Raw genomic sequence first — 26,166 nt, forward strand, 5'->3', positions numbered from 1 at the left:
GACAAAAAGCTGGAATTCATCCGAGTTGCTTTAATCAAACCAAACACTCAGGCACTCTGAAAAGCCCGTTTATCGGGCAGCAATATATATACATATTATCCCGGAGCGTTTGCCCAGGAAAGGCGAGAGGGGGCGTGGCCCAGCGTCCTGGCTGCGGCCTGGCAAGTTGAGGGCGAGCCTGCCCGGGCGTCCTGGACGAGCCCGGCATGGTGATCGCTCCGTGTCCTTGATAGGTGCAAGGCGATTGTGAAAACCCAGCGGTAGCCGCTACAATACCATACTCAAAGGGATAATGATGGACTTTAAAATCTTCTTAAAACCCTCACCTGAATGGTGCTTCTCCACCACTTTATGTCTGACTTTGTTGGAAAGATCCTTCAGACAGCAGGCCATAGGAGTTATACATGTTCTTTTTTTTTTATTTCGTGACCACCATCTAGGAAGTTGGTTATCTTTCATGTGATGAAGTAGGATGACCCTATAAACAACATATTTGTTTTCACATGCTCAAATCTTGTTCATAAGGAAGAAGCACTGGCCTGAAATATCCGCTTGCATCAAGTCTATGTTAGATTTTAAAAACACATTGAGAGACGGGTTTTTTTGGTCACGCATGTGTACACCATTATATTTGAGTGCCCCCCCCCCCCCCCCCCAGGAGAAATTACAAGGCACTCGGTGACATGATTTTCAGTCCTCTTCAACATCAGACTCCACAGATTCATCTTCATCATCCACCTCTATATCATGTTGACCACCAACATTGGAACAGTTCATCCTTGCACACTTGCACAAATCTGTACATGGGATACTGTTCTCTAAACAGGTACATATTCTGGCATCATTGCATCCACTTCTCTTGCAGCTGGCTGTGCAGTTAGCCAGCTCCATTACACTCTCTGGAGGGGACGGGCGGTTCATCCAGTCAATGACAAGTTCCCCGTTGCTGTCCATCTTCCAACCATGGCCATCGGGTGGTGGTATCACTGCATTTGGCTGCAAACTCCTCTTGTAAATGGCTGAAAAATATAAAATAATCATAGATATTAACAGAGGTAATGTGATGCATTTAAAAACATCAGTATTTACTTTTACATATTTCTGCAATATTAAGCTCACCATAATACCAATCTCTGTAAGAAAGGCAAAAATCAAACTGTTTCGTAACCATATAATATATTTTTTCATATGAACATTCAAAAACTAATGTTTCTTGACCAATTTGTGAGTGATATTTTCATTTTCATAAGGAAAGGTCAAAATGGATTCATCAAATAACTTCACATTCAACTTGTTTGCAGCGAAAATATCACCATTGCACATCTATTCGTAGCTTGGTTTAAATATTTCATATTAAAATACAACGATTTATATTCAGCACTGCATACCTTGCACGCCTTTCATAATTCATGGGCATAGCCCTATTCAATTCGCTTTTCATACCAAAGAGCAGTGCACAAGTATGGAATACTGTTTGATCCAGGGAAGAGACTTCCCTGCTTGGTAATTTTCCCTCTTGATGTGCTGTGTCAGTGAATCTTTGTTTGGAGGCATTGCGATTTCAGACTTTCTTGCCAGGCGGAACATGTTGTATCTTGCTTCGTTGACGGTCTTCACGTCCTTTTGCCCATAAAGCTTGCACACAAATTTCTCTAGTGATATCACCATGTCCGGTTCGATGTCAAAACGTTCTCCAAGATCCTTAAATGCAGAACACAATTCGTTATCTTTAAGAAGAAGGTCCAAGGCTTTCATTTTGCCCTTGCCATAGAGGGCATGAACACTGTCGCAACCAGTCAGGCAATGTAGTCCAATCAACGCTTTGCTGACCTCATTTCCAATACTCTGCTCAATCTTCTTGAGGTCAATGGTGCGAGGATTGAATTCCTCTGCCGGTATGGAAGTGGAGCTTGGCAGCAATCACAGATTGAAGAGATATTCCAATAATAAAGACATCTGTGTCCGGGCTTAACAATGATGATGTCTGTGGCTGCACTGGTATTAGCTGCATATGAGGCATGAAGATACATTCTGGTGTCCGCCTCTTCCTGTGTAGAGTTGAGGTTGTCTACCTCATACACTTGAACCTTCTGATCTGCAGCACTCCCTGAGAAAAAGACGTGACACTTACTTCCATGAGCCAAATACACTTGAACACCTTTAAGTTCTGATGTTTACATCTCACTCCATGTCTCAAACAGGAATTTAATTAGAGATTCCTTGTTTTTACCATTTGAAGGAAATTTCTTGCATTGCTGAGGGAGTGCTTGATCATAAATGCGCATCACTTGAGATCCATTGGCAGCTCTTTTTGCACGTTCTGCATTCTTGATTGACATATCTCTGTATGTGTCTGTGACAAAGTGAATTTCCTCTGAGCTGTTAGCCTTTGCTCTGTTGACCAAGCGCTGAAGTAGAACATTAGCTAAATTGAGAAATGTCCTTTGGCCTTGCAGTTTGTTGATGTTATATTGCTGTATTGTTGCCATACCATCTACAATGTATATTGCACCTTTTGGAATTTCAACAACCGGCTGCTCAGGTTGACTCTCTAGTGCATGAAGAAGATTGGCTTTGTTGGTCTTGACAAGACCTCCATGTGCAGAGGCCAACGGAAGAGGTAAGGGTCCAAGGGAGGAGGTGAGAAGCTCTTGCAGATCAATCTTTCGAAATCTTCCGATAACCACAAGTCTTGCGAAGAGGTTCCTATCTGCTTTTAGCGATACTTCCTTTCCGCGGTATGCAGTGCTGAATATAAATCGTTGTATTTTAATATGAAATATTTAAACCCAGCTATGAATAGATGTGCAATGGTGATATTTTCGCTGCAAACTAGTTGAATGTGAAGTTATTTGATGAATCCATTTTGACCTTTCCTTATGAAAATGAAAATATCACTCACAAATTGGTCAAGAAACATTAGTTTTTGAATGTTCACATGAAAAAATATATTATATGGTTACGAAACAGTTTGATTTTTGCCTTTCTTACAGAGATTGGTATTATGGTATTATGGTGAGCTTAATATTGCAGAAATATGTAAAAGTAAATACTGATGTTTATAAATGCATCACATTACCTCTGTTAATATCTATGATTATTTTATATTTTTCAGCCATTTACTAGAGGAGTTTGCAGCCAAATGCAGTGATACCACGACCTGATGGCCATGGTTGGAAGATGGACAGCAACGGGGAGCTTGTCATTGACTGGATGAACCGCCCGTCCCCTCCAGAGAGTGTAATGGAGCTGGCTAACTGCACAGCCAGCTGCAAGAGAAGTGGATGCAATGATGCCAGAATATGTACCTGTTTAGAGAACAGTATCCCATGTACAGATTTGTGCAAGTGTGCAAGGATGAACTGTTCCAATGTTGGTGGTCAACATGATATAGAGGTGGATGATGAAGATGAATCTGTGGAGTCTGATGTTGAAGAGGACTGAACATCAGGTCTGCGAGTGCCTTGTGATTTCTCCCAGGGGGGACGGGGGATGGGGGGGGGGGGCACTCAAATATAATGGTGTACACATGCGTGACCAAAAAAACCCGTCTCTCAATGTGTTTTTAAAATCTAACAGACTTGATGCAAGCGGATATTTCAGGCCAGTGGTTCTTCCTTATGAACAAGATTTGAGCGTGTGAAAACAAATATGTTGTTTATAGGGTCATACTGCTTCATTACATGAAAGATAACCAACTTCCTAGATGGTGGTCACGAAATGGAACAATGTACCAGGACAACTGGCTGTCTACCTGGTCTTCATGTTTGACTTGTTGGTTGACCAGGTGAGTTTCATCTTAAAACTCCTTAGATAAGCGGAGAGTTCACTTTTTAATTTAAACCACTGATTACATACAGGTGAAACTTTTTACACTTGTGTTGTAACCTTTCAAACAAATAATATCCTCCTGAAATGGTTTAGGGTTATTTTTTTTTTTTTTTTTTTTTTTTTGGTATACAAGATCGAGGCTCGTGAAAGAGCTAACATTAATCACACAAAAAGTCAAACCGACACATAAAACACAAAATAAAGGGAGCGGCAGACAAGATGGGGAGAGAGGGCGAAGGACACAAACACAACATTTGAGAGCAGGGAGATCGGGAGAAATGTGGGAGGGGGAGGGCTTGGGGGGAGGTGGGAGAGGTAAAAAACAGATGGACACTGCCAGGACTTCCAGGAAAGAAGTTGGAATTTCAAACAAGGTGGATCTGGGGTGAATTGGCGGGGGTAGAAAAGATCAAGGTTTTGGATGGAGATGGTGGTGAACAGCTGTTTTAAAGACCTGGAGGGGGGAGTGGGATTGAAGGGAGTGTGGGAGTTTGTTCCAGAGGCGGGAGAAAAGAGGAATGAAAAAGTGAAGGTGAGCAGCGAGCCGAGATTTCGGCAGTTTAACCATCAGAGGGTTGCTGGCAGATCTTGTGCAACCTGTAGGAATATTTGGGGGACAAAGCACAGAGAGAGCTGGGGGAGCAAGGCCGGAGAGGAGTCGGTAGAAGACAGAAAGACCACCTACCTGCCTGCGGTGAGTGAGTGAAAGGCCCTCGGAGTTACCTTCATCGCGGGAGATTCCAATGATTCTGAAAGCTTTGGTTTCAACAGCGTGAAGCTGAGCTCGGTGTGAGGCAGGAGCACCGGCCCATAGGGGAGAACAGTATTCCATTGAGCAGCGGATGAAAGCCTCGTATGTGGTGAGGAGCTCAGGTGTGCCGAGGAAGGACTTCGCACGATGGAGGATGCCCAGTCGGCGACTGCCTTTGGAGGCCAGCTTGGAAATGTGGTTTTCCCAAGAAAGATCATGGCAGATAGTGAGACCCAAAAGCTTGAGCGACAGAACTTCATGGAGAGGATTGTTGAGAAAGTAGATGGGAGGGTTGTCCAGTCGATCTTTTCGGAGAGACATAGTAAGAGTGTGAGATTTGTGAGGATTGAAAGACATGTTCCACTTGTTTGACCAGTCTGTGATTTTGTCCAGGTCTTCAGAGAGTGAGGAGGCTGCAGACTGCCGATCTGAGGGAAGAGGAATGGAGCGGCAGAGAGTGGAGTCATCAGCAAAGAGATAGAGAGGATTTTCCAGAGAGTCGGAGAGATCATTGATAAAGACCAGAAAAAGCACACGGCCCAGAACACTGCCTTGGGGAACTCCAGCCTGAACAGGAAGGGGAGATGAGAGAAATCCATTCAGGGCCACACATTGACTACGACCAGAGAGGAAGTCCACAAGCCATGCATGGAGTTTCCATGGATACCATAGGAGGAGAGTTTGGTGAGCAGAGCTGATGACCTTGAGCAAAAGAGAGGATGAAAAGAACAGAGAGAGGGTGAGATAGAGCGGCAGAGCAGGATTTTAGGACCCGTGGGCTGATGCTGTCTGGTTCAGTTGCAGAATCAGAGTCGAGGTTCGACAAAAACTTCTCCACCTTGTCAGGAGAGAAAGACACAGTCCAGGCGCAGTTGGGTTCGACTGGGAAAAGGTGGGAACAGAGAGACATGGGTTTGGGACACAAGATTTTGAGGCAAAAACAGAGTTGAGGCATTCGTCTTTGTCACGTGCGGTGTCAACTGTGTAGCCATTTGAGGTAAGGGAGGGGATGGAGGGGGAACGAACACCAGAAACGGATTTGACCAGACGCCACCAGGATTTGGAGGAAGGAGACAGGTTTGAGAGTTCATTCTTGAGTGTGGAGAGATAGTGCTTCTTGGCACTCCTGAGGGTAGACACACACTTGTTCCGAGCTTCGTGGAAGGAACTGAAATTGCCTTCAGTTGGATTAGCCTTCCAAGAGGCAAAGGCAAGTTGTTTCTGGGCAACTGCCTCACCACAAGATTCAGTGTACCAGGGACGGGAGGAAGGGTAAGACAACTGAAGACGAGATGGGATAAATCTGTGCATGAGAGAGAGCAGTTTGCTTTGGAAGAATTCCCAGGACGAATTGATGTCAGAGGTAGTGGAGATGGGAGACCAGTCCAGATGATTGATGGCTGCTTGAAGACCGTCCCAGTCGGCCTGAGTGAAATGCCAGACTCGTCGACGCTGAGGAGGCTCTCTGAGAATGGCCAGAGAGATGTTCACTTTAACAAGCACATGATCAGAAGAACCGATTGGAGCAGAAGAAGAGCAGCAGACATTAGCAGGGAAGTTTGTCATAACCAAGTCTAGAAGAGAAGATACTCCATTGGCTGAGATCCGGGTCGGGAAATTGACAGATTGTGTCAATCCCAGTGAGTCACAGAAGTCCTTTGCTGAGGTGCCATGACTGGTGTGAGAGGAACCCACACCCAACCAGCTGGCATGATGACAGTTGAAGTCACCACATAGGAGGAAGAGAGAGTTGGGATGAGTGGATAGAAGTTGGTCCATGTTGTCAGACAGTGAAATGTAAAGGGAGTCATCACTGTTTGGAGGACGGTACAGAACACATATGAACAAAAGGTGGGAGCGGAGAGGAAGCCGACGCCAGAGGTACTCCTGGGGGTGAGGTGGAGAGAGGGCAGTGCAAGGAGAGTGAGGAAGAGAGTTTTTGATAAAGCTAGCCACCCCACCACCAGGACGAGGCTCAGGTCTATCATACCAGAGGAGGGAGTAACCAGGAAGAGATATTAAGGAATCAGAGACATCTTGAAGGAGGAAAGTTACTGTTAATCAGATCAAGTCTGGATTGTCAGAAGCAACCTGAATGGAGAGATCAGTCAGGTTTGAGCGAAGGCCCCGGATGTTTGAGGTCCATACCATTAATGAAGAGAGAGGGGGAGCATCGGGTACAGGACAGGGGAGGGGAGGGGTAGGGTAAGATGAAGGATGAGAGGGGGAGGTAGGGAGAGCAGTTGATAGTGTGTCAGAGATTACAGAAGAGTTACAAGAAAGGGAAGGATGAGGAGGACGAAAGGTTTGATGGTGAAGGGATGAGGCACAGTGAGGGGTTGTTTGAGGGGGGGGGGGGGGGCAGAGGAAAGTCGAAGGTTGGGGGAGGTGGAGGTATGAGATAGAAGGGAGACGAAGTGGGGAGGAGGCAGCTTTGAGGAGGAGGGGGGAGGAGGGAGAATTGGAGAGGAATAGTATGGGGGAGATTTGAATGGGAGGGGTTGGGGGGGAGTTTTGAAGGGGAGGAGTGAGGGGGGAGTTCAGGAGGGGATGGGCAAGGGTCGGAAGCCTCAAGGTCGGAAGCTTCAACAACTAGGCCGCGCAGCACGAAATACTCGACTATTTTATACGGGTATGAAAGATTAACACCTTGAATCTCCGAGGGACACACTATAGGTACACACACGTAAGATAAATACAGTTTCGACAAAAATACAATTGTGAACAATTACTTAACTTCGAGCGTGCGTGAAGATCGTGGACCAGCTTCGAAAAAAGACGCAGGTAGTTGACGCAATTAGTTGACGCAGTTAGTTGACGCAATTAGTTGACGCAATTAGTTGCGATCACAGTTGACTCACATATGAACGCGTGGTCAGGGCCTTTGTTTGCGAAAGATCATGAACATCTCAGCTTTTGTAACGTTAATTAATCAATTTGACGGTCATGGTCAGGGAATTGACTCTCAGCACCAAATAAAATGCCACAAAATTACCTTTTAAGGGCATATTATGCAACATAAAATAGTGCAAGCGTGTTTCATCCAAACATGAACAATATATCAAAATCGTTTATCTAAAAATGCTGGAACCTCACAAATATTTGTGCCCTGTGGGAGACTGAACAATACCTGCTGTGAAAGTAATTGTTGCAGGAAGGCTGGATTTGTTGTTGTAGGATGAAATTACATGCACAGTGTAATTCTTTTCAGGTGAAATATTTATAATGGTAATTTCTGTATTGGACCCAGCATGGTGATCGTTCGCATTTAGATCCCAGGTCACTTGATATATGTAGCTGCCATTGTTGTTGAAGAATGAAGTTACATTCACTGTGTAATTCGTTTCAGGTGAAAGACTTGTTATGTTAATTTCTGGATTGAACTTAGCCTTGTAATTCAAGAACCCATTTTGATACCAGATCACATCATATCTGTAGCTGTCCTTGTTGGGATCGTTTGGTGCTGTCCATCTCAAGGTGGCGAAACCAATACCCTGTTCAACCACCGTGAGATTCATTGGAGGTGAAGGACCTGCAAAAAAAGAGTGACATCATGTTTAATCAACCCTTTTGACTTGGACAGTCATTACAATTTATGGAATGCACTGATGATGCATTGAAGTGGGAATTGTGTTGTGAAAATAATCCGCTCATTTTGATGCTCCAAGTACGTTAAAAAGCATGACCGACAATCTCTATCAATATTTTCAAGTGTTTGTGTGTTTGTTTGTGTGTTTGTTTGTACATTATTATTTCATGGCTGAACGGTACCACCGAGAGGCCCCAAATTTGGGTGGATGCTGTACTTCAGAATCTGGGCATGGTGTTAAGCTGCCACACGTTGGCCTCGCCATCAGTTTTGAGGCCACCAAAGGCTGCTATAAAGTGTATATTGGGGAGCGGGAACAGGCAGTGCTGCCACCGGCCTGCAGGCAAAAGATGACCACCATGATGCCAAAAACTCCATCGCCAACACGACCCAAAACACCCACTGGGAAAATCTCACCCAAACGGGCAGCGCCGGATATCCCGTGATAGCAACATTCTTGGGGAAAATGCCAAGACTATGTGCCATGTGGCAAAGAATATAAAAGAAGGGACATACCATAGCTTGTAGAAAATGCCAAACAATAGAAAATAAGGGATATTTTAAAATCTCGTGTGCATGCTGTACTACCCTTGTGTTCTTGGGAGGAACCAAGTAATGCTCCAGAAAAGTTCATATAAAAGGGCCTTTTCTATGGCCCTGGCATTTTTGCCAAAAATGTCCCTTCTTTTCTATAGTTTGCCACATGGAGCATACCATATAAAGGGACTTTTTCTATGCCCCTGGTATTTTTCCCAAGATACATTTTAAATACGAACAAAATGCATTTGTTCATCATCCAAGACTTTATTCACGATCATATAAAAGACTTGAAAAAATAAAGGGAAAAAAATTATTCAACCCAAATGGGACTCAAACCCACAATCCCCAGTATGGGAGTCTAATGCCTTATCCATTAGGCCATTGGGCCAGCACGTTAGATTTGTTTTTTGTAAAAAGAGGTATGAAATGTGTATCTATATATATATATCTGTGCAGCGTCTGTCCTGTCCTGTGTTGTCCTGTGTTGTGTTGTCTTGTCACTGAACTACTTTCTCAAACTTTTATGAAATCGTACCAAACTTCTGGTATGCACATATCTCTCCCGTCGGTATGTCCTAAGGGTATTTTATTTTGAAATATTTTACAATTTTTTTTTAATTTTTTTTTCTTTGGGAATTTTTTTTTTCAACTTCAATTGTTTATAAAATGTGATATCACGTATATTACAAATACATTTGTGCAAAATAATTGTTTGAATTATGATTGGTTTAAACCATGACAAAACGGCAACTCGGGTACAGTCATTTATCTATATATCGACACATCTGGGCAGTGTCTGTGTTGTCACTTAACGACTCCCTCAAACGCTTGTTTCCGTGGTTGTGAAGTGTTTTTAATAACGTTGTGGTGGTTTTGAATCACGTGGTGGTGAGGTGTTTTTAAATCACATGGTGGTGAGGTGTTTTTAAATCACATGGTGGTGAGGTGTTTTGAATTACGTGGTGGTGAGCTATTTATAATTACGTGGTGGTGAGGTGTTTTTTAATTATGTGGTGGTGAGGTGTTTTGAATTAGTTGGTGATGAGGTGTTTTGAATTACGTGGTGGTGAGGTGTTTTGAATTACTTGGTGGTGAGGTGTTTTTAAATGACGTGGTGGTGAGGTGTTTTTAAATCACATGGTGGTGAGGTGTTTTTAAATCACATGGTGGTGAGGTGTTTTGAATTACGTGGTGGTGAGCTATTTATAATTACGTGGTGGTGAGGTGTTTTTTAATTATGTGGTGGTGAGGTGTTTTGAATTAGTTGGTGATGAGGTGTTTTTAATTTCGTGGCTGTGAGGTGTTTTTATTACGTGTTTTATGGCTGTGAGGTGTTTTTATTACGTGTTTTATGGCTGTGAGGTGTTTTTATTACGTGTTTTATGGCTGTGAGGTGTTTTTATTACGTGTTTTATGGCTGTGAGGTGTTTTTAATTTCGTGGTGGTGAGGTGTTTTTAATACGTGTTTTATGGCTGTGAGGTGTTTTTAATTTCGTGGTGGTGAGGTGTTTTTAATTTCGTGGTGGTGTGTTTTTATTACGTGTTTTATGGCTGTGAGGTGTTTTTATTACGTGTTTTATGGCTGTGAGGTGTTTTTAATTTCGTGGTGGTGAGGTATTTTTATTACGTGTTTTATCGCTGTGAGGTGTTTTTATTATGTGTTTTATGGCTGTGAGGTGTTTTTAATTTCGTGGTGGTGAGGTGTTTTTATGACGTGTTTTATGGCTGTGAGGTGTTGTTAATTTCGTGGTGGTGAGGTGTTTTTATGACGTGTTTTATGGCTGTGAGGTGTTTTTATTACGTGTTTTATGGCTGTGAAGTGTTTTTATTCCGTGTTGTATGGCTGTGATGTGTTTTTATTCCGTGTTTGATGGCTGTGATGTGTTTTTATTCCGTGTTTGATGGCTGTGATGTGTTTTTATTCCGTATTTTATGGCTGTGATGTGTTTTTATTCCGTATTTTATGGCTGTGAGGTGTTTTTAATTTCGTGGTGGTGAGGTGTTTTTATTACGTGTTTTATGGCTGTGAAGTGTTTTTATTCCGTGTTGTATGGCTGTGATGTGTTTTTATTCCGTGTTTGATGGCTGTGATGTGTTTTTATTCCGTGTTGTATGGCTGTGATGTGTTTTTATTCCGTGTTTGATGGCTGTGATGTGTTTTTATTCCGTATTTTATGGCTGTGAGGTGTTTTTAATTTCGTGGTGGTGAGGTGTTTTTATGACGTGTTTTATGGCTGTGAGGTGTTTTTATTACGTGTTTTATGGCTGTGATGTGTTTTTATTCCGTGTTTGATGGCTGTGATGTGTTTTTATTCCGTGTTTGATGGCTGTGATGTGTTTTTATTCCGTATTTTATGGCTGTGATGTGTTTTTATTCCGTATTTTATGGCTGTGAGGTGTTTTTAATTTCGTGGTGGTGAGGTGTTTTTATGACGTGTTTTATGGCTGTGAGGTGTTTTTATTACGTGTTTTATGGCTGTGATGTGTTTTTATTCCGTATTTTATGGCTGTGAGGTGTTTTTATTACGTGTTTTATGGCTGTGATGTGTTTTTATTCCGTGTTTTATGGCTGTGATGTGTTTTTATTCCGTGTTTGATGGCTGTGATGTGTTTTTATTCCGTATTTTATGGCTGTGAGGTGTTTTTATTACGTGTTTTATGGCTGTGATGTGTTTTTATTCCGTGTTTGATGGCTGTGATGTGTTTTTATTCCGTGTTTGATGGCTGTGATGTGTTTTTATTCCGTATTTTATGGCTGTGAGGTGTTTTCAATTTCGTGGTGGTGCGGTGTTTTGAAATACTTGGTGGTGAGGTGTTTTGAATTACTTGGTGGTGAGGTGTTTTGAATTACGTGGTGGTGAGGTGTAATCGTCCCAAACTTCCAGTCTGCACCTACCCCTCCCCTATGTGTGTGCTGAGGGGTTCCTTCTTGAAAAAAAAACATTCAACCTAAATCTTCAACCGAAATTGCCTATAAAAATGTAATATCACAAGCACTACAAATACATTTGTACAAAGTAATTGTTTGTATTACGATTGGTGAAAATCATGACAACACAGCAACTCAGGTACAGTCATTATCCTCAGCTAAAATAAGCCCGTGCCTCAGTAGCTCGCTGCGCTCGCCTCACCAAGCTAGTATATCTATATTTTTACCCTCGCCTGAGAAGAGGGTATTGCATTTGAGTCCGTTTGTTACTTGCCGGAAAAGATTCTGGCAAGTATGTTGATTGCTTGGTTTGTCTGTCTGTCTGCCTGTCTGTCTGTTTGCCTGTCTGTCTGTCTATCTGTTTGTCTGATTGTGCGCAGTACTACGTCTATATCGTTGCACATCGAATCGCCATACTTTACACACATATTTGTCTTGCCCTGGAATAGACTGTGCCCAATTTTTTTTTAACTCTCAAGGCCCAAGGCCTCCATTATGACGTCATAATTCGAAAATTCGACAAGTACAAAACTTCATCCAATCAAGATGCAATTTCTTGAGCGCCATGTCGGCATAAAATGGTGGAGAAAAAAATAATGATGACGTCATCGGTCACGTGGTTCAGCCGCCCTCTTGGAAAAGACGAAAAATTTTGCACGTCTATATCTTCGAAAGTGCTAAATAGACAAAATTGAGACATGGCTCATTGTAAAGAACTCTCCATAGGGAATAAAATATGTTAATAATGATGTCATAGGTGCCTCCATTATGACGTCATTATTCGACAAGTACAAAACTTCATCCGATTAAGATGAAATTTCTTGAGCATGATCTCGGAATAAATTAGTTTAGAAAACAAATAATGATGACGTCATCGGTCACGTGGTTCGGCCGCCATATTTGTCCAAAATGGCTGATTAAAAAAAATTACATTCCGGCAAGTCCTCGGTCTCTGACCGATATTTCATCTGTCTGTTTGTTTGTCTGTCTGTTTGTCTGTCTGTTTGTCTGTTTGTGCGCAGTACTACGTCTACATCATTGCAGATAGTATCGCCATACTTTACACACATATTTGTCTTGCCCTGGAATAGACTGTGCCCAATTTTTAACTCTCCTTGGCCCAAGGCCTCCATTATGACGTCATAATTCGATAATTTGACAAGTACAAAACTTCATCCAATCAAGATGCAATTTCTTGAGTGCACTGTCAGCATAAACTGGTGGAGAAAAAAAAATTAATGATGACGTCATCGGTCACGTGGTCTGGCCGCCATCTTGGAAAAACCGAAAAACGTTGCACCTCGATATCTCCGAAAGTGCTGAATAGAAAATATTGCGACATGGCTCATTGTAAAGAACTCTCCATGGAAAATAAAATATGTTAATGATGATGTCATAGGTGCCACCATTATGACGTCACAATTCGACAAGTACAAAACTTCATCCGATCAAGATGAAATTTCTTGAGCATAATCTAGTTGCCTTGGAATACACTGTGCCCAATTTTTAACTCTCTAGGCCCAAGGCCTCCATTATGACATCATAATTCAACAAGTACAAAACTTCATCCAATCAAGATGCAATTTCTAGAGCGCCATGTCGGCATAAACTGGTGGAGAAAAAAAGAATAATGATGACGTCATCGGCCATATTTGTTTCAACACAAAAGCCTTGAAAACCACTGAAAATACATCCTGGTAAGGGTTTGCAATCTCTGATTGCTCTTTTTCTTGTTTTATATGTAATGTGTATATACAGTGCATTCAGAAAGTATTCAGACCCCTTCACTTTTTTCACATTTTGTTATGTTGCAGCCTTATGCTGAAATCGTTTAAATTCATTTTTTCCCTCATCAATCTACACTCAATACCCCATAATGACAAAGAGAAAACAGGATTTTAGAAAGTTTTGCAAATTTATTAAAAAGAAAAAACTGAAATGTCACATTTACATAAGTATTCATACCCTTTGCTATGACACTTGAAATTTAGCTCAGGTGCCTCGCATTTCTCTTGATCATCTTTGAGATGTTTCTACACCTTGATTGGTGTCCCCCTGTGGTAAATTCAATTGATTGGACATGATTTGGAAAGGCACACACCTGTCTGTACAAGGTCTCACAGCTGACAATGCATATCAGAGCAAAAACCAAGCCATGAGGTCGAAGGAACTGCCTGCAGAGCTCAGAGACAGGATTGTGTCGAGGCACAGATCTGGGGAAGCCTACAAAAAAAATTCTGCTCCATTGACGGTTCCCAAGAGCACAGTGGCCTCCATAATTCTTAAATGGAAGAACTTTGGAACAACCAGGACTCTTCCTCGAGCTGGCCGCCCGGCCAAACTGAGCAATTGGGGGAGAAGGGCCTTGGTAAGAGAGGTGACCAAGAACCCGATGGTCACTCTGGCTGAGCTCCAGAGATCCTGTGTGGAGATGGGAGAAACTTCCAGAAGGACAACCATCACTGCAACACTCCACCGATCTGGGCTTTATGGCAGAGAGGCCAGACAAAAGCCAAACAATTCAATCTTGGTTTCATCAGCCCACAGAATCTTGTTTCTCAGTCTCAGAGTCCTTTCGGTGCTTTTTTGCAAACTCCAAGCGGGCTTTCATGTATCTTTCACTGAGGAGAGGCTTCCGTATGGACGTAAAACTCAAGAATGCGGAAACGGACGTTGCTGAAATTTGGAACATATTACTTTGATGTACAACGCATTTACTTCTGAAATTTGCAGCCGATTTCATCCAGTAAAAGCCGAGAAACGAAATTTCAGTCCCCATGTTAAAGTTGCATACAGAGAAACGATCCCATACAAAGGGAGGGGCGCTTTGCGCCTGCCTTGATATAAAGAATGAAGCACATTAAATGAATTAATTAAATTATTTAAATTTTTGATTAACTACTAAATTCATTAATTATGAAAAAGTTACAGATTCGGACGAAGCAGTGGTGGTTTCGGTATGCTATGACTCTATGAGCTAATTGATGAAAAATTATTTATTTTACGATTATTATTTATTTATTTTAATTAAACAATTAATTATTGTACACCTCTCCCTCCCAATTCAGTCTCCATTTGTTGCCTGACTTAATCGCCGGGTGCCGAAGGTGCTCCGGCGATGCAACACACTGAAGATTCTGTTATTGTCCCCCGTCGCACCGCGGAGCGAAAGGGGGACTATGGTTTTCGCGTTCGTCCGTGCGTGCGTGCGTGCGTGCATGCGTAAGCGAAGGACTAAATTCTAATTTGGTGCCTGGGTGCAACGAGGCATATGGAAGAACCCTATTGAAAATTAGGTCGCCACGTCAAAATCCAAGATGGCCGCCGCCATGTATGTCTGACGCCATGTATGTCTGAACCTTGTGAGCGGAATATCTTGAAAAATAAGCGAAGTACCAACTTCTAATCTGGTGTGTGGGTGTATCTAGGCATAAGGAAGAACGCTATTGAAAATTGGGTCGCCACGTCATAATCCAAGATGGCCGCCACCATATATATGTCTGAACCTTGTGAGCGGAATATCTTGAAATATAAACGAACTACTAACTTCTAATCTGGTGTGTGGGTGTACCTATGCATAAGAAAGAACGCTAATGAAAATTGGGTCGCCACGTCAAAATCCAAGATGGCCACCGCCATGTATGTCTGAACCTTGTGAGCGGAATATCTTGAAAAATAAGCGAAGTACCAACTTCTAATCTGGTGTATGGGTGTATCTCGGCATAAGGAAGAACGCTATTAAAAATTGGGTCGCCACGTCAAAATCCAAGATGGCCGCCTTGCGTCTTCCACTTTGTCAACTCACATCACTTCACCGACAGGGACCAAGGCGTAACGCTTGTTTATTTATTTGGCATGGAGGTGATGTACTTTGAATGTCGCTCTCCTTGTTATTATCCCTGTTATTAAGGATTACTGTATTCCTGTAATATGTTATTACACCTGGGGCTTATGGCTCACCCTGTTAAATGGTATAAACAAATCTTGTATATGCAGCTAAAACTGTGACCTGTAACTTATGAATCACCCTGTAGCCTACACTGCAAACTGTCGAATTGGTGTTTTGGCATCTTGCATTACAAAGTGCACTTTCCCTTGGATGGACGTTAAGCTGGGTGTCTCATCTGCGAGCCAGTATAATTGTTGAAGATATTTTCACGAGTTATTGTCAAATTCCTGCTCTGAATACGCTGGTAGTCCAGTCGATTTGTGCAAAATAGAAGAATTGTGCCTTTTTCATAAATGTATGTATCTTCGGAAAGTTTTAGATTGTATAGTTTTTGAAAGGATTTCCGATTTGGAGCCATCACGACAATGCCACAGATTGGCTGTGGTGGTCATTTTTGTCCCACCACTAGAAAAAATCACATAAAAAAAATATCTTCACAACTAAAGATCATACAGCAACAAAAATTGTGCAAATCCAAAAATGTGTGTGCCATATTCCTGATGATTATAAAAACTGGTCAGGTATGAGCAGTAAATGCAGCATGCTGTCACATTGTGGAATGTGGACATACTCCATTTTGCAAGGTGCCAATTTTATCATATAAATCTCATACCAAGGGTAACATGCATACATCCCATCAATATACACTTTTCTTTTCTTTTTGTATGCATAGTCGATCGAGGCTTATAGAAGAGCAAGTACTAGAACACTGAAATGATCAGGACATGCACAACAGGACAAAAGTAACGGTTTTTGAGAGAGGGGAAGCACCAACAGCAGCAGAGCGAAGGCCAAGAACAGAGGGAGGTGCACAAACAATGGGTGTGGGGAGGAATGGGGGGCAGACGGGATGGGTGGGGTGGACAAGATGGATACAGAATGAAACTCTCACGAGGGAAAATTGGAAATTTGGAAGGAGTGGGGAGAGGGAGTTAACGAGGGTAGAAAATATCAAGGTTTTGAATTGTGGACGATCGGAGATGGTGGTGAATAACTTTCTTGAAGACCTGGAGGGAAGAATGAGATTGAAGTGAATATGGAAGTTGATTCCACAGGTGGGGAAAAAGAGGAACAAATGAGGGGAGGGGAGCAGTGATCCTGGATTAACGTAGTTTCATCAGAAGGGCGTTGGTAGTGGACCATGTGTGCCCCACAAAAACCTGGGGGCGGGGATGAGGGGGAGGAAGGAACACGGAAAAAGCCAAGGGTGCAAGACCATAAAGAAGATGGTGGAAGACAGAGACTGCCGACCTGTCTGTAATGGCGAAGTGATAGGCCCATCAACTCAGCTTCAATGCAGATTTCAACAATCTTAAATGCCTTTGTTTCTACAGCGTCAAGCTGAGCAAGATGTGAGGCATGGGATCGAGACCAGAGGGGAGAGCAGTACTCCATCAAGCTACACATGAAAGCTTTGTCGGTGGATATGAGCTCAGGTGTGCTAAGGAAGGACTTTGCATGACTGAGGATTCCCACTCGGCTTCTGCCTTTGGAGGCCAACTTGGAAATGTGATTTTCCCAAGAAAGATCCTGGCTGATATTAAGATCCAGGAGTTTGAATGACTGAAGTTCCTCAAGAGGTTTGTTAAGAAAATTAATTTGAGGGTTTGCCAGACGGTCGTTTCGGGGAGATATAGTGAGAGCGTGAGATTTGTCAGGATTGAAAGACATGTTCCAAGTGTTTGACCATCTTGTGATTTTTTTCAAGGTCTGAAGAGAGTGAAGAGGCTGCAGCCTGCCTGTCTGAAGGATGAGGAATGTCATGGCAGAGGGTGGAGTCATCAGCAAACAGAAAAAAAAGAGGATTTCACACGGACTCAGAGAGAACCCTAACCTGTAACAATATATACATATACAGTTGCTTGTGAAACTTGTGAAACCGGTCTGGCAGCTGCTGGGGTGTGTAACATTGGGATTCTCATGTATCTACGATGGGTGAATGTCTTTACAGCTGTGGAGGGACCCTGTGGGAAGAGTTACAGCTGTGGGAAGAGTTTGAAACAGCAAAGGGTTTTTGGTACCTTGTGTAACCTTTACGGTTGCTGATACAGACATAACCAAGAAGACTCGAAGCTGTAATCGCTGTCATCGGCGCTTCTACGGAGTATTGACTCAGAGGTTGAATACTTATGATGAAAATTAGATATGTCTGTATTTTATTTTTAATTATTTTGTCAAAATTCCGAAAGAGAAAATTTCACTTTGACATTCTGGAGTATTATGCACGGGTCAGTGACAAAAAATCTCAATGTAATCCGTTTTAAATTCAGGCCGCAACACAACAAAATGTGAAAAAGTCAAGTGGTGTGAATACTTTCCAAAAGACACTGTATATATAGCCATATACGCATTGGTTTGATTATATATAAAAATAAAAAGCACCGCAAAGCGGGCGTAACCCCTCAGCCCATGCATGGTGAAAGGGAGCATTGATGATAATTTGTTATTTGAAGCGAAGTTGTATACCGAGTAGGAACTGCAAGTAATGAAATTTTCGCCCATGAACCCATGAACTCATTTCGCACCCATGAACCTTCCTCTACTCAACCCCAACACACACTGCAAAAATGGATTTAATCGGACAAGCCGTTCTGCTCGAAATTGACGGAAACCAATTTCAAGATGGCTGCCGTGGCGGCCATATTGAAAATCGCAGCGCGCCCATTTTCGAGAGGAACCTTCCTCTACCTAACCCAAACACACACTGCAAACATGGATTTAATCGGACGAGCCGTTCTGCTCGAAATTGACGGAAACCAATTTCAAGATGGCTGCCGTCGCGGCCATATTGAAAATCGCAGCGCGCCCATTTTCGAGAGGAACCTTCCTCTACTCAACCCCAACACACACTGCAAAAATGGATTTAATCGGACAAGCCGTTCTCCTTGAAATTGACGGAAACCAAAAGTTGACGGACGCCCGGACGACCCCCGTGACAACAATACCCCTTAGCCCATTGGACTGAGGGATGAAAACATAGGGGCAATACCCCTGGCGCTCACCTGGTAGAACAAACATTATACTGCACTGACTAAAGGTATTTTAAACCAATTTCACTGGTTGCTAGAAGACAGGGCAGCATGTGCAATCATATTAACATAATCATATGACTTTAAATAAACAAACAAAAAAATACCTATTTTGGGGGGCAACCACCCCTTCCCCCCTTTCCCCCTGTGTACCTCCTCAGACCCCGATTTTTTAAATGCCAGGAACAAACTTTGGTACAACATAGGTGATTAAGGTTGTGGTAAAGTTTCATCGGAATTGCGTGTGTAGTTTCTGAGAAGAAAGCAAATACCTATTTTGGGGGGCAACCCTCCCCCCACCCCCCATAGATCCCCAAAGGGGCAGATTTTTTTTAATGCCGTGAACAAACTTTGATACATCATGGGTGATGAAGGTTGTGGTGAAGTTTCATCTAAATTGCGTGTGTAGTTTCAGAGAAAAAAGCAAATTCCTGTTTTGCGGGGTCAACCCTGGATCCACTTTGACCCCCGGTAGACCCCTCAGACCCCGATTTTTTTAAATGCAGTGAACAAACTTTAGTCACAACGCAACAAATATCATTTGTACCAAATTTGGTCGCAATCTCATCAGCGGTTTCGGAGAAGCTTCAAGTGTTTACGGACTGACGGACAGACTGACGGATGGACTGACGGACGGACGACGCACCATCGCATAAGCTCCCCTGGACTTCGTTCCAGGTGAGCTAAAGATAATGTCAGAGCACTTTCCGTTGGAACGTTTTCTTAAAATCTCCGCACATCAATGTTATCACTTCTTGGGGTACTTTTTGGGAAGCACGAATCATGTCTTAACCTGTATTTCCTTTGGGGATCAAATGTCATATAATTACCTGTAGTAGAAGTTGGGTGAACGCCATTTTCTCCTGTGAACACCGAGGATGTCGATTCAACTACAGTGGTTTCTGTTCCCATATACGTTACAGCAGATGTAGAGGATGGAGGTGAGGAATCCTCTGATGTTTCTACAGAAAGACCAATGTTCATGATAATAAATGATGCAATTAGTGCATTTTGTCCTCTTAATTACACTTATCAACAGGTGACATTTATGAAACATCTTTGTACTTCAGGAATCTTCATGAAAATGGTCAACAAACAAATATTTTATATAACTCGTGAAAATGAATGAATGACATCGTGTGAGTGTTGTTCTTACTCCATCGTTATAGACTCCATCAATTAAATAATTCACAGTTTATCGATACTATATTTACACCTGAAGATGTTTTAAATAATATCATCGCTGTAAATGAGTCTGTTGGTTTCAATCATCTTTGAAGTGAAACCTTATAATTCTCAAAATAAGTTGTTAGTTGTGAAATCAACTTTATAGTTGGTTTTCAGCTTAATAGTTGATTTTGAAGGATGTTTTTTGAAATACATAAACAACAATATTTTTGAAGCATCACCATGTTTTTTCATAAGGTTTTTTTTTTTTTTTGGGGGATACAAGATCGAGGCTCATGTAAGAGCTAACATTAATCACAACAAGACAAACTGACACATAAAACGTAAGATAAAGGGAGCGGGAGACAAGATGAGGAGAGAGAGGGAAGTACACTAGTCCAACAGTCGAGAACAGGGACGCCGGGAGTTCTGTGGGAAGGAGAGGGATTGGGGGGAGGAGGCATGGTAAGGGGGGATGGGTGTGAGAGGTATAAAACACATGGACACTGCTAGGACTTCCAGGAAAGAAGTCGGAATTTAAAAAAAGTGGATCTGGGGTGAATTAACGGGGGTAGAAAAGATCAAGGTTTTGGGTGGGGGAAGATAAGAGATGGTGGTGAACAGCTGTTTTAAAGACCTGGAGGGAGGAGAGGGATTGAAGGGAGTGAGGGAGTTTGCTCCAGAGACGGGAGAAAAGAGGAATGAAGGAGTGAAGGTGAGCAGAGAGTCTTGATTTTGGCTGTTTCACCAGAAGAGGGTTGCTGGCAGATCTTGTGCGACCTGAAGGAATATTTTGGGGACAGAGCACAGACAGAGCTGGGGGAGCAAGGCCGGAGAGGAGTCGGCAGAAGACAGAAAGACCACCTACCTGCCTGCGGTGAGTGAGTGAAAAGCCCTCGGAGTTAGCTTCATCGTCGGAGATTCCAATGATTCTGAAAGCTTTTGTTTCAACAGCGTGAAGGTGGGCAATTTCAGAAGATATCTGGGCAACCTCGTGTGCTCCCGGTGGGATCGGTATAGTTTCATATCCGATGGAAGCTAGATTACAACTAAACTTCTTGTTTTTCTTTCTCATATTAAAAAGGGTATTACAAGTTTCCTGATGAAGCAATGATGCTTCATATTATTTTGTTGGGTCAAGTTGTAGAGGGTATGGAAACAAAGGTGTGTTATTGCTCATTTTGAAATTAAAGCTAAGGATTGTGGTTCTCGTTTATTCAGGAAGAAAGTCTGAATATAATTATTATAAATTTATTTTTTATTCTCTAAAACACGACACTTGTCAAATAATTATGAAAAGAAGATAAAACAAATAATTTGTCTTCAAACATTCAAAGGTAATATCTCCATCATTATCTTTTCAATACGACAGCAAAATTATCCATAAAATACAAATACTTTTTATCATCTTTCAATACCAAAAAACAATTCTCATTAGCATCTACAATACATGATGTTTTCATCGTGAGAGAGAATTAAACTCACTTAATATGGGATAAAATATATTTGTGTTGGCATTTATTAATTATATTCATTTTCATTAAATGGTCTAAAATGGCTGATGCTTCATTAAAACAATTGTTATTTGCAGCCTTCTTACTACCCAACAGCAAAAACATCCGATTATCTCATTATGACGAGTCATTTGGATGGAAGCTCACATATTGCGAAGACCTACATGAACCAGGCTTACTTAAAGCTTCAATAATATTGTCGTGTTCAGGGCGATTAACACCGCCTCTGGACGGATGGGCCAAACAGGCTTTATCTCCCTCAGACTCTGTTCAATTTATGGTGGTCTTACGCTCGCGCGGAACTAAGGTGAAACACGTGAACCTTATCTCTTAAAACCAAAAGGGTTTATTCCCGAAATAAATAACATATGAAGGTGGAAATTCAATAAATAACTGTTTACAATGACATAAAATAAATCTAAAGAAATCTAAGGCACCTCACTCCAGACTCAATCACAGACAGGGAAAGGGGCAAAACCGGGGACACAGATATGGTGGTTGCGGGGGGATGATGGATGCAGAGCAGCCACAATCAAGAAATTAGGAGAGATGAGGAGGTGATGGGTAGGACAATGGGCTGTATGATAAGAAGACGGGCAGGGCAACGAACAGGCAGCAGGAACCAAGCAGCAGGCAGACAAACAAGGTACACGCTTCCTCAAAACCACAATGCTCCCTCCGAAGCTCTCCTCAGAGGGCGACCCTTGAACACTCTCTCTATTACACTGCCGATTCTTCTCAGACCTCTTCAGTCTCCCAAGCGCACCAAACCCACGTGATACAGTCTTCTCCCCTCCGCTCTATTGACAACCCTCCGCCGCTCAAGGCATTAGGCTCCACCCCCTTCAGGGGACAATCATAACTCTGCCCTTGGAGACGTTTATAGTTCCGCCCCTCTCTCTCTCACACTGTCTCCCAGCGTCTCTGGTAGATATTTACAGGGAGGCCTGTACACACATTTCATTAACTTAATCCCTCACGATCTACCACAATACACCACCCTCCGTATGGTACACATTCAAAGAAGAAATCCTTAAGCTACATGTCCCTGCATATTACATCAGGGATTGGCTAACTACTCGTACTAGACCATACTACTCCGTACAGTTCCATCTGTTCTGAGGTCATCTCAAACCGTCCCCTCCAACCAATAAACGTAACAATATGTTTTCCGACCAATTCTTCTTTCTTTTCCGACTCACAAAAACCCCATAATCAAGCGAGATCAGCAAATCATTATACACTCTATCAACCTCAATTTTTTATATTAATCAACTCATCGAAATAATCTAGAGCAATTTTCCTACTTAAAGCATGATGTCCATCTTTAATTGGAAGAAACATTAATATCGGTGCAATTTACAAACTCCCTCACTCTCTTCAATCCCACTCTTCCCTCCAGGTCTTTAAAACAGCTGTTCACCACCATCTCTTATCTTCCCCCACCCTAAACCTTGATCTTTTCTACCCCCGCTAATTTCACGCCACATTCACTTTTTTGAAATACCAACTGCCTTCCTGGAAGTCCTTGCAGTGTCCTTGTGTTTTATACATCTCCCAACCCTCTCCCCCTTCCCACACCTCCTCCCTCCAAGCCCTCTCCCTCCCACAGATCTCCCGATGTCCCTGCTCTGAAATGTTGTGTTTGTGCTTCCCCTTCTCTCCCCATCTTGTCTACCGCTACACTTATTATCTGTTTTGTGTGTGTTTGATTTTTTGTGTGATAAATGTTGGCTCTTTCACGAGCCTCGATCCTGTATACAAAAAAAAAAAAATTCCAGCGGTGGGGGTCTCGCGAGATCTCGGAGACGGTGGGAGGAATTTTCGAAGCTCCACACGGTCTCCACGTTTTTCGAAGTTAAGTCTGTTCACAATTGTATTTTGTCGAAACTGTATTTATCTTTCGGTGTGTGAAGTTATTGTGTGCAACTTTGGTTGTTTCTCGGGGTTTATCTTTCATAAATTGATCGTCTGTTTGCCGTGTCGCGAGCAAGGCCTTTGCCGCGTCGCGAACGATTTGAAATCGAAGTTAAGTGATTGTTCCCATTTGTATTTTCGTTAAAACTGTATTGATTTATTGTGTTGTACGTATATTGTACGTATATGTTATATTGTGTTGTACGTATGTGTTGGTACACGCTTCAATATACGTGTTGTATTCAATATTCAATATATTCAATATTCAATATATTCAATATTCAATAATATTCAATATTGTATTCAATATACAATATACGTGTTGTACGTATATTGTGTCCCGACGAAGATTTTTCGGTGCAAATCTTTCATACCTGTATTGAAAATCGTGTTAATTCGTGTCGTGTCTTGAGGCCTTGTACAGTGTGCACTGTACAACCTTGAGGCTTTGTTTTTCTCTCAGCGGTCCGTCGTTTGTGATCCAATAACTTTCGTTCTCTGTATTCCCAGTCTTTTCACCCATAGCCTACTTCCTTGTGTAAATCTCAACTCAAAAAAAAAAAAAAAAAAAAAAAAAAAACATTTCCTTCTCTGTTCTCATTCGTTTATTCATTCTTATTCGTTCGTTCGTTCTTCGACCACGTGTTTCTCCCCCATTTCCCCAGATAGTTTTCACTCATTAACCTTCAATGTTTACACTTTCCCCTCAAGTTATGTATTCCGTCATATTTTATAACACCTTTTTCTTCTTCTTCTTTAAAAGGCTGCTTTCGACTTGCTCACCAAATCAATTCATCCCAAAAAAAAAATCCATCTCCTATAGTGCCTTTTTTCTACATTCCCTAAACTCTCCTGCACTCCATCCTCCATCCAGCGTCCTTAAACGTATTTTTAACTCGAAGGTCACAAGAAACTCATTTTGCAATAAATGTTCGTTTCCCATAAATCGTACACTTTCAAAAATCCAATCTCACCCCTCCCCTCCAAATCTTCCCAATCACCCCTCCCCTCCAAATCTTCCCCATCACCCATCCCTTTCAAATCTCCCCCCTTGCCCCCTCCCTCCTAAACTCCCCCCTCACCCCTCCCCGCCAAGACGCCCCCTCGCCCCTCCCCTCCTAGACTTCTGCCTCACCCCTCCCCTCCAAATCTCCCCCATATCCCATCCCTTTCAAATCCCTCCCCTTGTCCCTTCCCTCCCAAACTCCCCCCTCACCCCTCCCCTTCAAATCTCCCCACCCTCATTGCTTCTCAATTTCCCCCCTCTCACTCCCCCTCCTCAAAGCGTCCTCCCCGCTTCTTCCCCCTTCAAACTCTCACCTCCATCTCCCCCAACCTTCTGCCTCGCTCTTCCCCCTCCTCAAATAACACCTCATTGTGGCTCACCCAATCACCATCAAACCTTTTGTCCGCCCCATCCTTCCCTTTCTCCGAGCTATTCTGAAATCTCTGACACACCTTCAACAGCTCTCCCTACCTCTTCCACCTCTTCCACATCTTACCCTATCCCTCCTCCCCCCTTTTCTGTATCTGATGCTCCCCCTTCCTCTTCATTAACGGTATGGACCTCAAACATCCGGGGCCTTCGTTCAAACTTAACTGATCTCTCCATACAGGTTGCTTCTGTCAAACCAGACGTGATCTGCTTAACAGAAACTTTCCTCCTTTATGATGTCTCTGATTCCATAGTATCTCTCCCGGGCTACTCCCTCCTCCGGTATGATAGACCTGAGCCTCGTCCTGGAGGCGGTGTTGCTATCTTTATCAAAAACTCTCTTCCTCACTCGCCCTACACTGCACTCTCTCCACCTCACCCCCAGGAATACCTCTGGCTACGGCTTCCCCTTCGCTCCCACCTCTTGTTCATATGTGTGTTGTACCGTCCACCAAACAATGATGACTCCATCTACATCTCGCTGTCTGATGATATGGACCAACTTCTATCTACTCATCCCAACTCTCTCTTCCTCATATGTGGTGATTTCAACTGTCATCATGCCAGTTGGCTGGGTGTGGGTACCTCTCTCACCAGCCATGGCTCCTCAGCAAAGGACTTCTGCGACTCACTGGGACTGACACAATCTGTCAATTTCCCGACCCGGATCTCAGTCAACGGAACATCTTCTCTTCTGGACTTGGTTATGACTAACTTCCCTGAAAATGTCTGCTGCTCTTCTTCTGCTCCGATCGGATCATCTGATCATGTCCTTGTTAAAGTGGACATCTCTCTGACCATCCTCAGGGAGCCTGCTCAGCGTCGACGAGTCTGGCATTTCACTCAGGCCAACTGGCACGGTCTTCAAGCAGCCATCAATCATCTGGACTGGTCTCCCATCTCTACCACCTCTGACATCAACTCATCCTGGGAATTCTTCCAAAGTAAATTGCTCTCTCTCATGCACAGATTTATCCCATCTCGTCTTCAGTTGTCATACCCTTCCTCCCGTCCATGGTACACGGAATCTTGTGGTGAGGCTGTTGCCCAGAAACAACTTGCCTTCGTCTCCTGGAAAGCAAATCCAACGGAAGGAAATCTCATTTCCTTTCACAAAGCCCGAAACAAGTGTGTGTCCACCCTCAGGAGAGCCAGGAAACAATATCTCTCCGTTCTCAAGACCGAACTCTCTTATCTGTCTCCCTCTTCCAAATCCTGGTGGCGTCTGGTCAAATCCGTTTCTGGTGTTTGTTCCCCCTCCATCCCCTCCCTTACCTCAAACGGCTACACAGCTGACTCCGCACGTGAAAAAGCTGAATGCCTCAACTCTGTGTTTGCCTCTAAATCTTGTGTCCCAAACCCATCCCTCTCTGTACCCACCATACCCAGTCGTACCCTGCTGCTCCTGGACTCCGTGTCCTTTCCTCCTGACAAGGTGGAAAAGTTTCTGTCAACCCTCGACTCTGATTCTGCAACTGGACCCGACGGCATCAGCCCACGGGTCCTAAAATCCTG

General features: G+C 42.9%; 1 protein-coding gene across 1 annotated transcript in view; it reads right to left on the reverse strand.

The window, feature by feature from the left end:
- Positions 1 to 26,166, reverse strand: part of LOC137424498 (uncharacterized) — a 113,780-nt gene that overhangs the window by 73,119 nt on the left and 14,495 nt on the right. Inside the window, exon 3 of the mRNA XM_078775523.1 lies at positions 19,449 to 19,580. Within this exon, the coding sequence (XP_078631649.1) occupies positions 19,449 to 19,580 (132 nt within the window). The remainder of the gene's footprint in view (positions 1 to 19,448; positions 19,581 to 26,166) is intronic.

Source organism: Myxine glutinosa, chromosome 4, assembly GCF_964187855.1.
Source record: "Myxine glutinosa chromosome 4, kmMyxGlut1.1, whole genome shotgun sequence".
NCBI classification, from domain to species: domain Eukaryota; kingdom Metazoa; phylum Chordata; class Myxini; order Myxiniformes; family Myxinidae; genus Myxine; species Myxine glutinosa.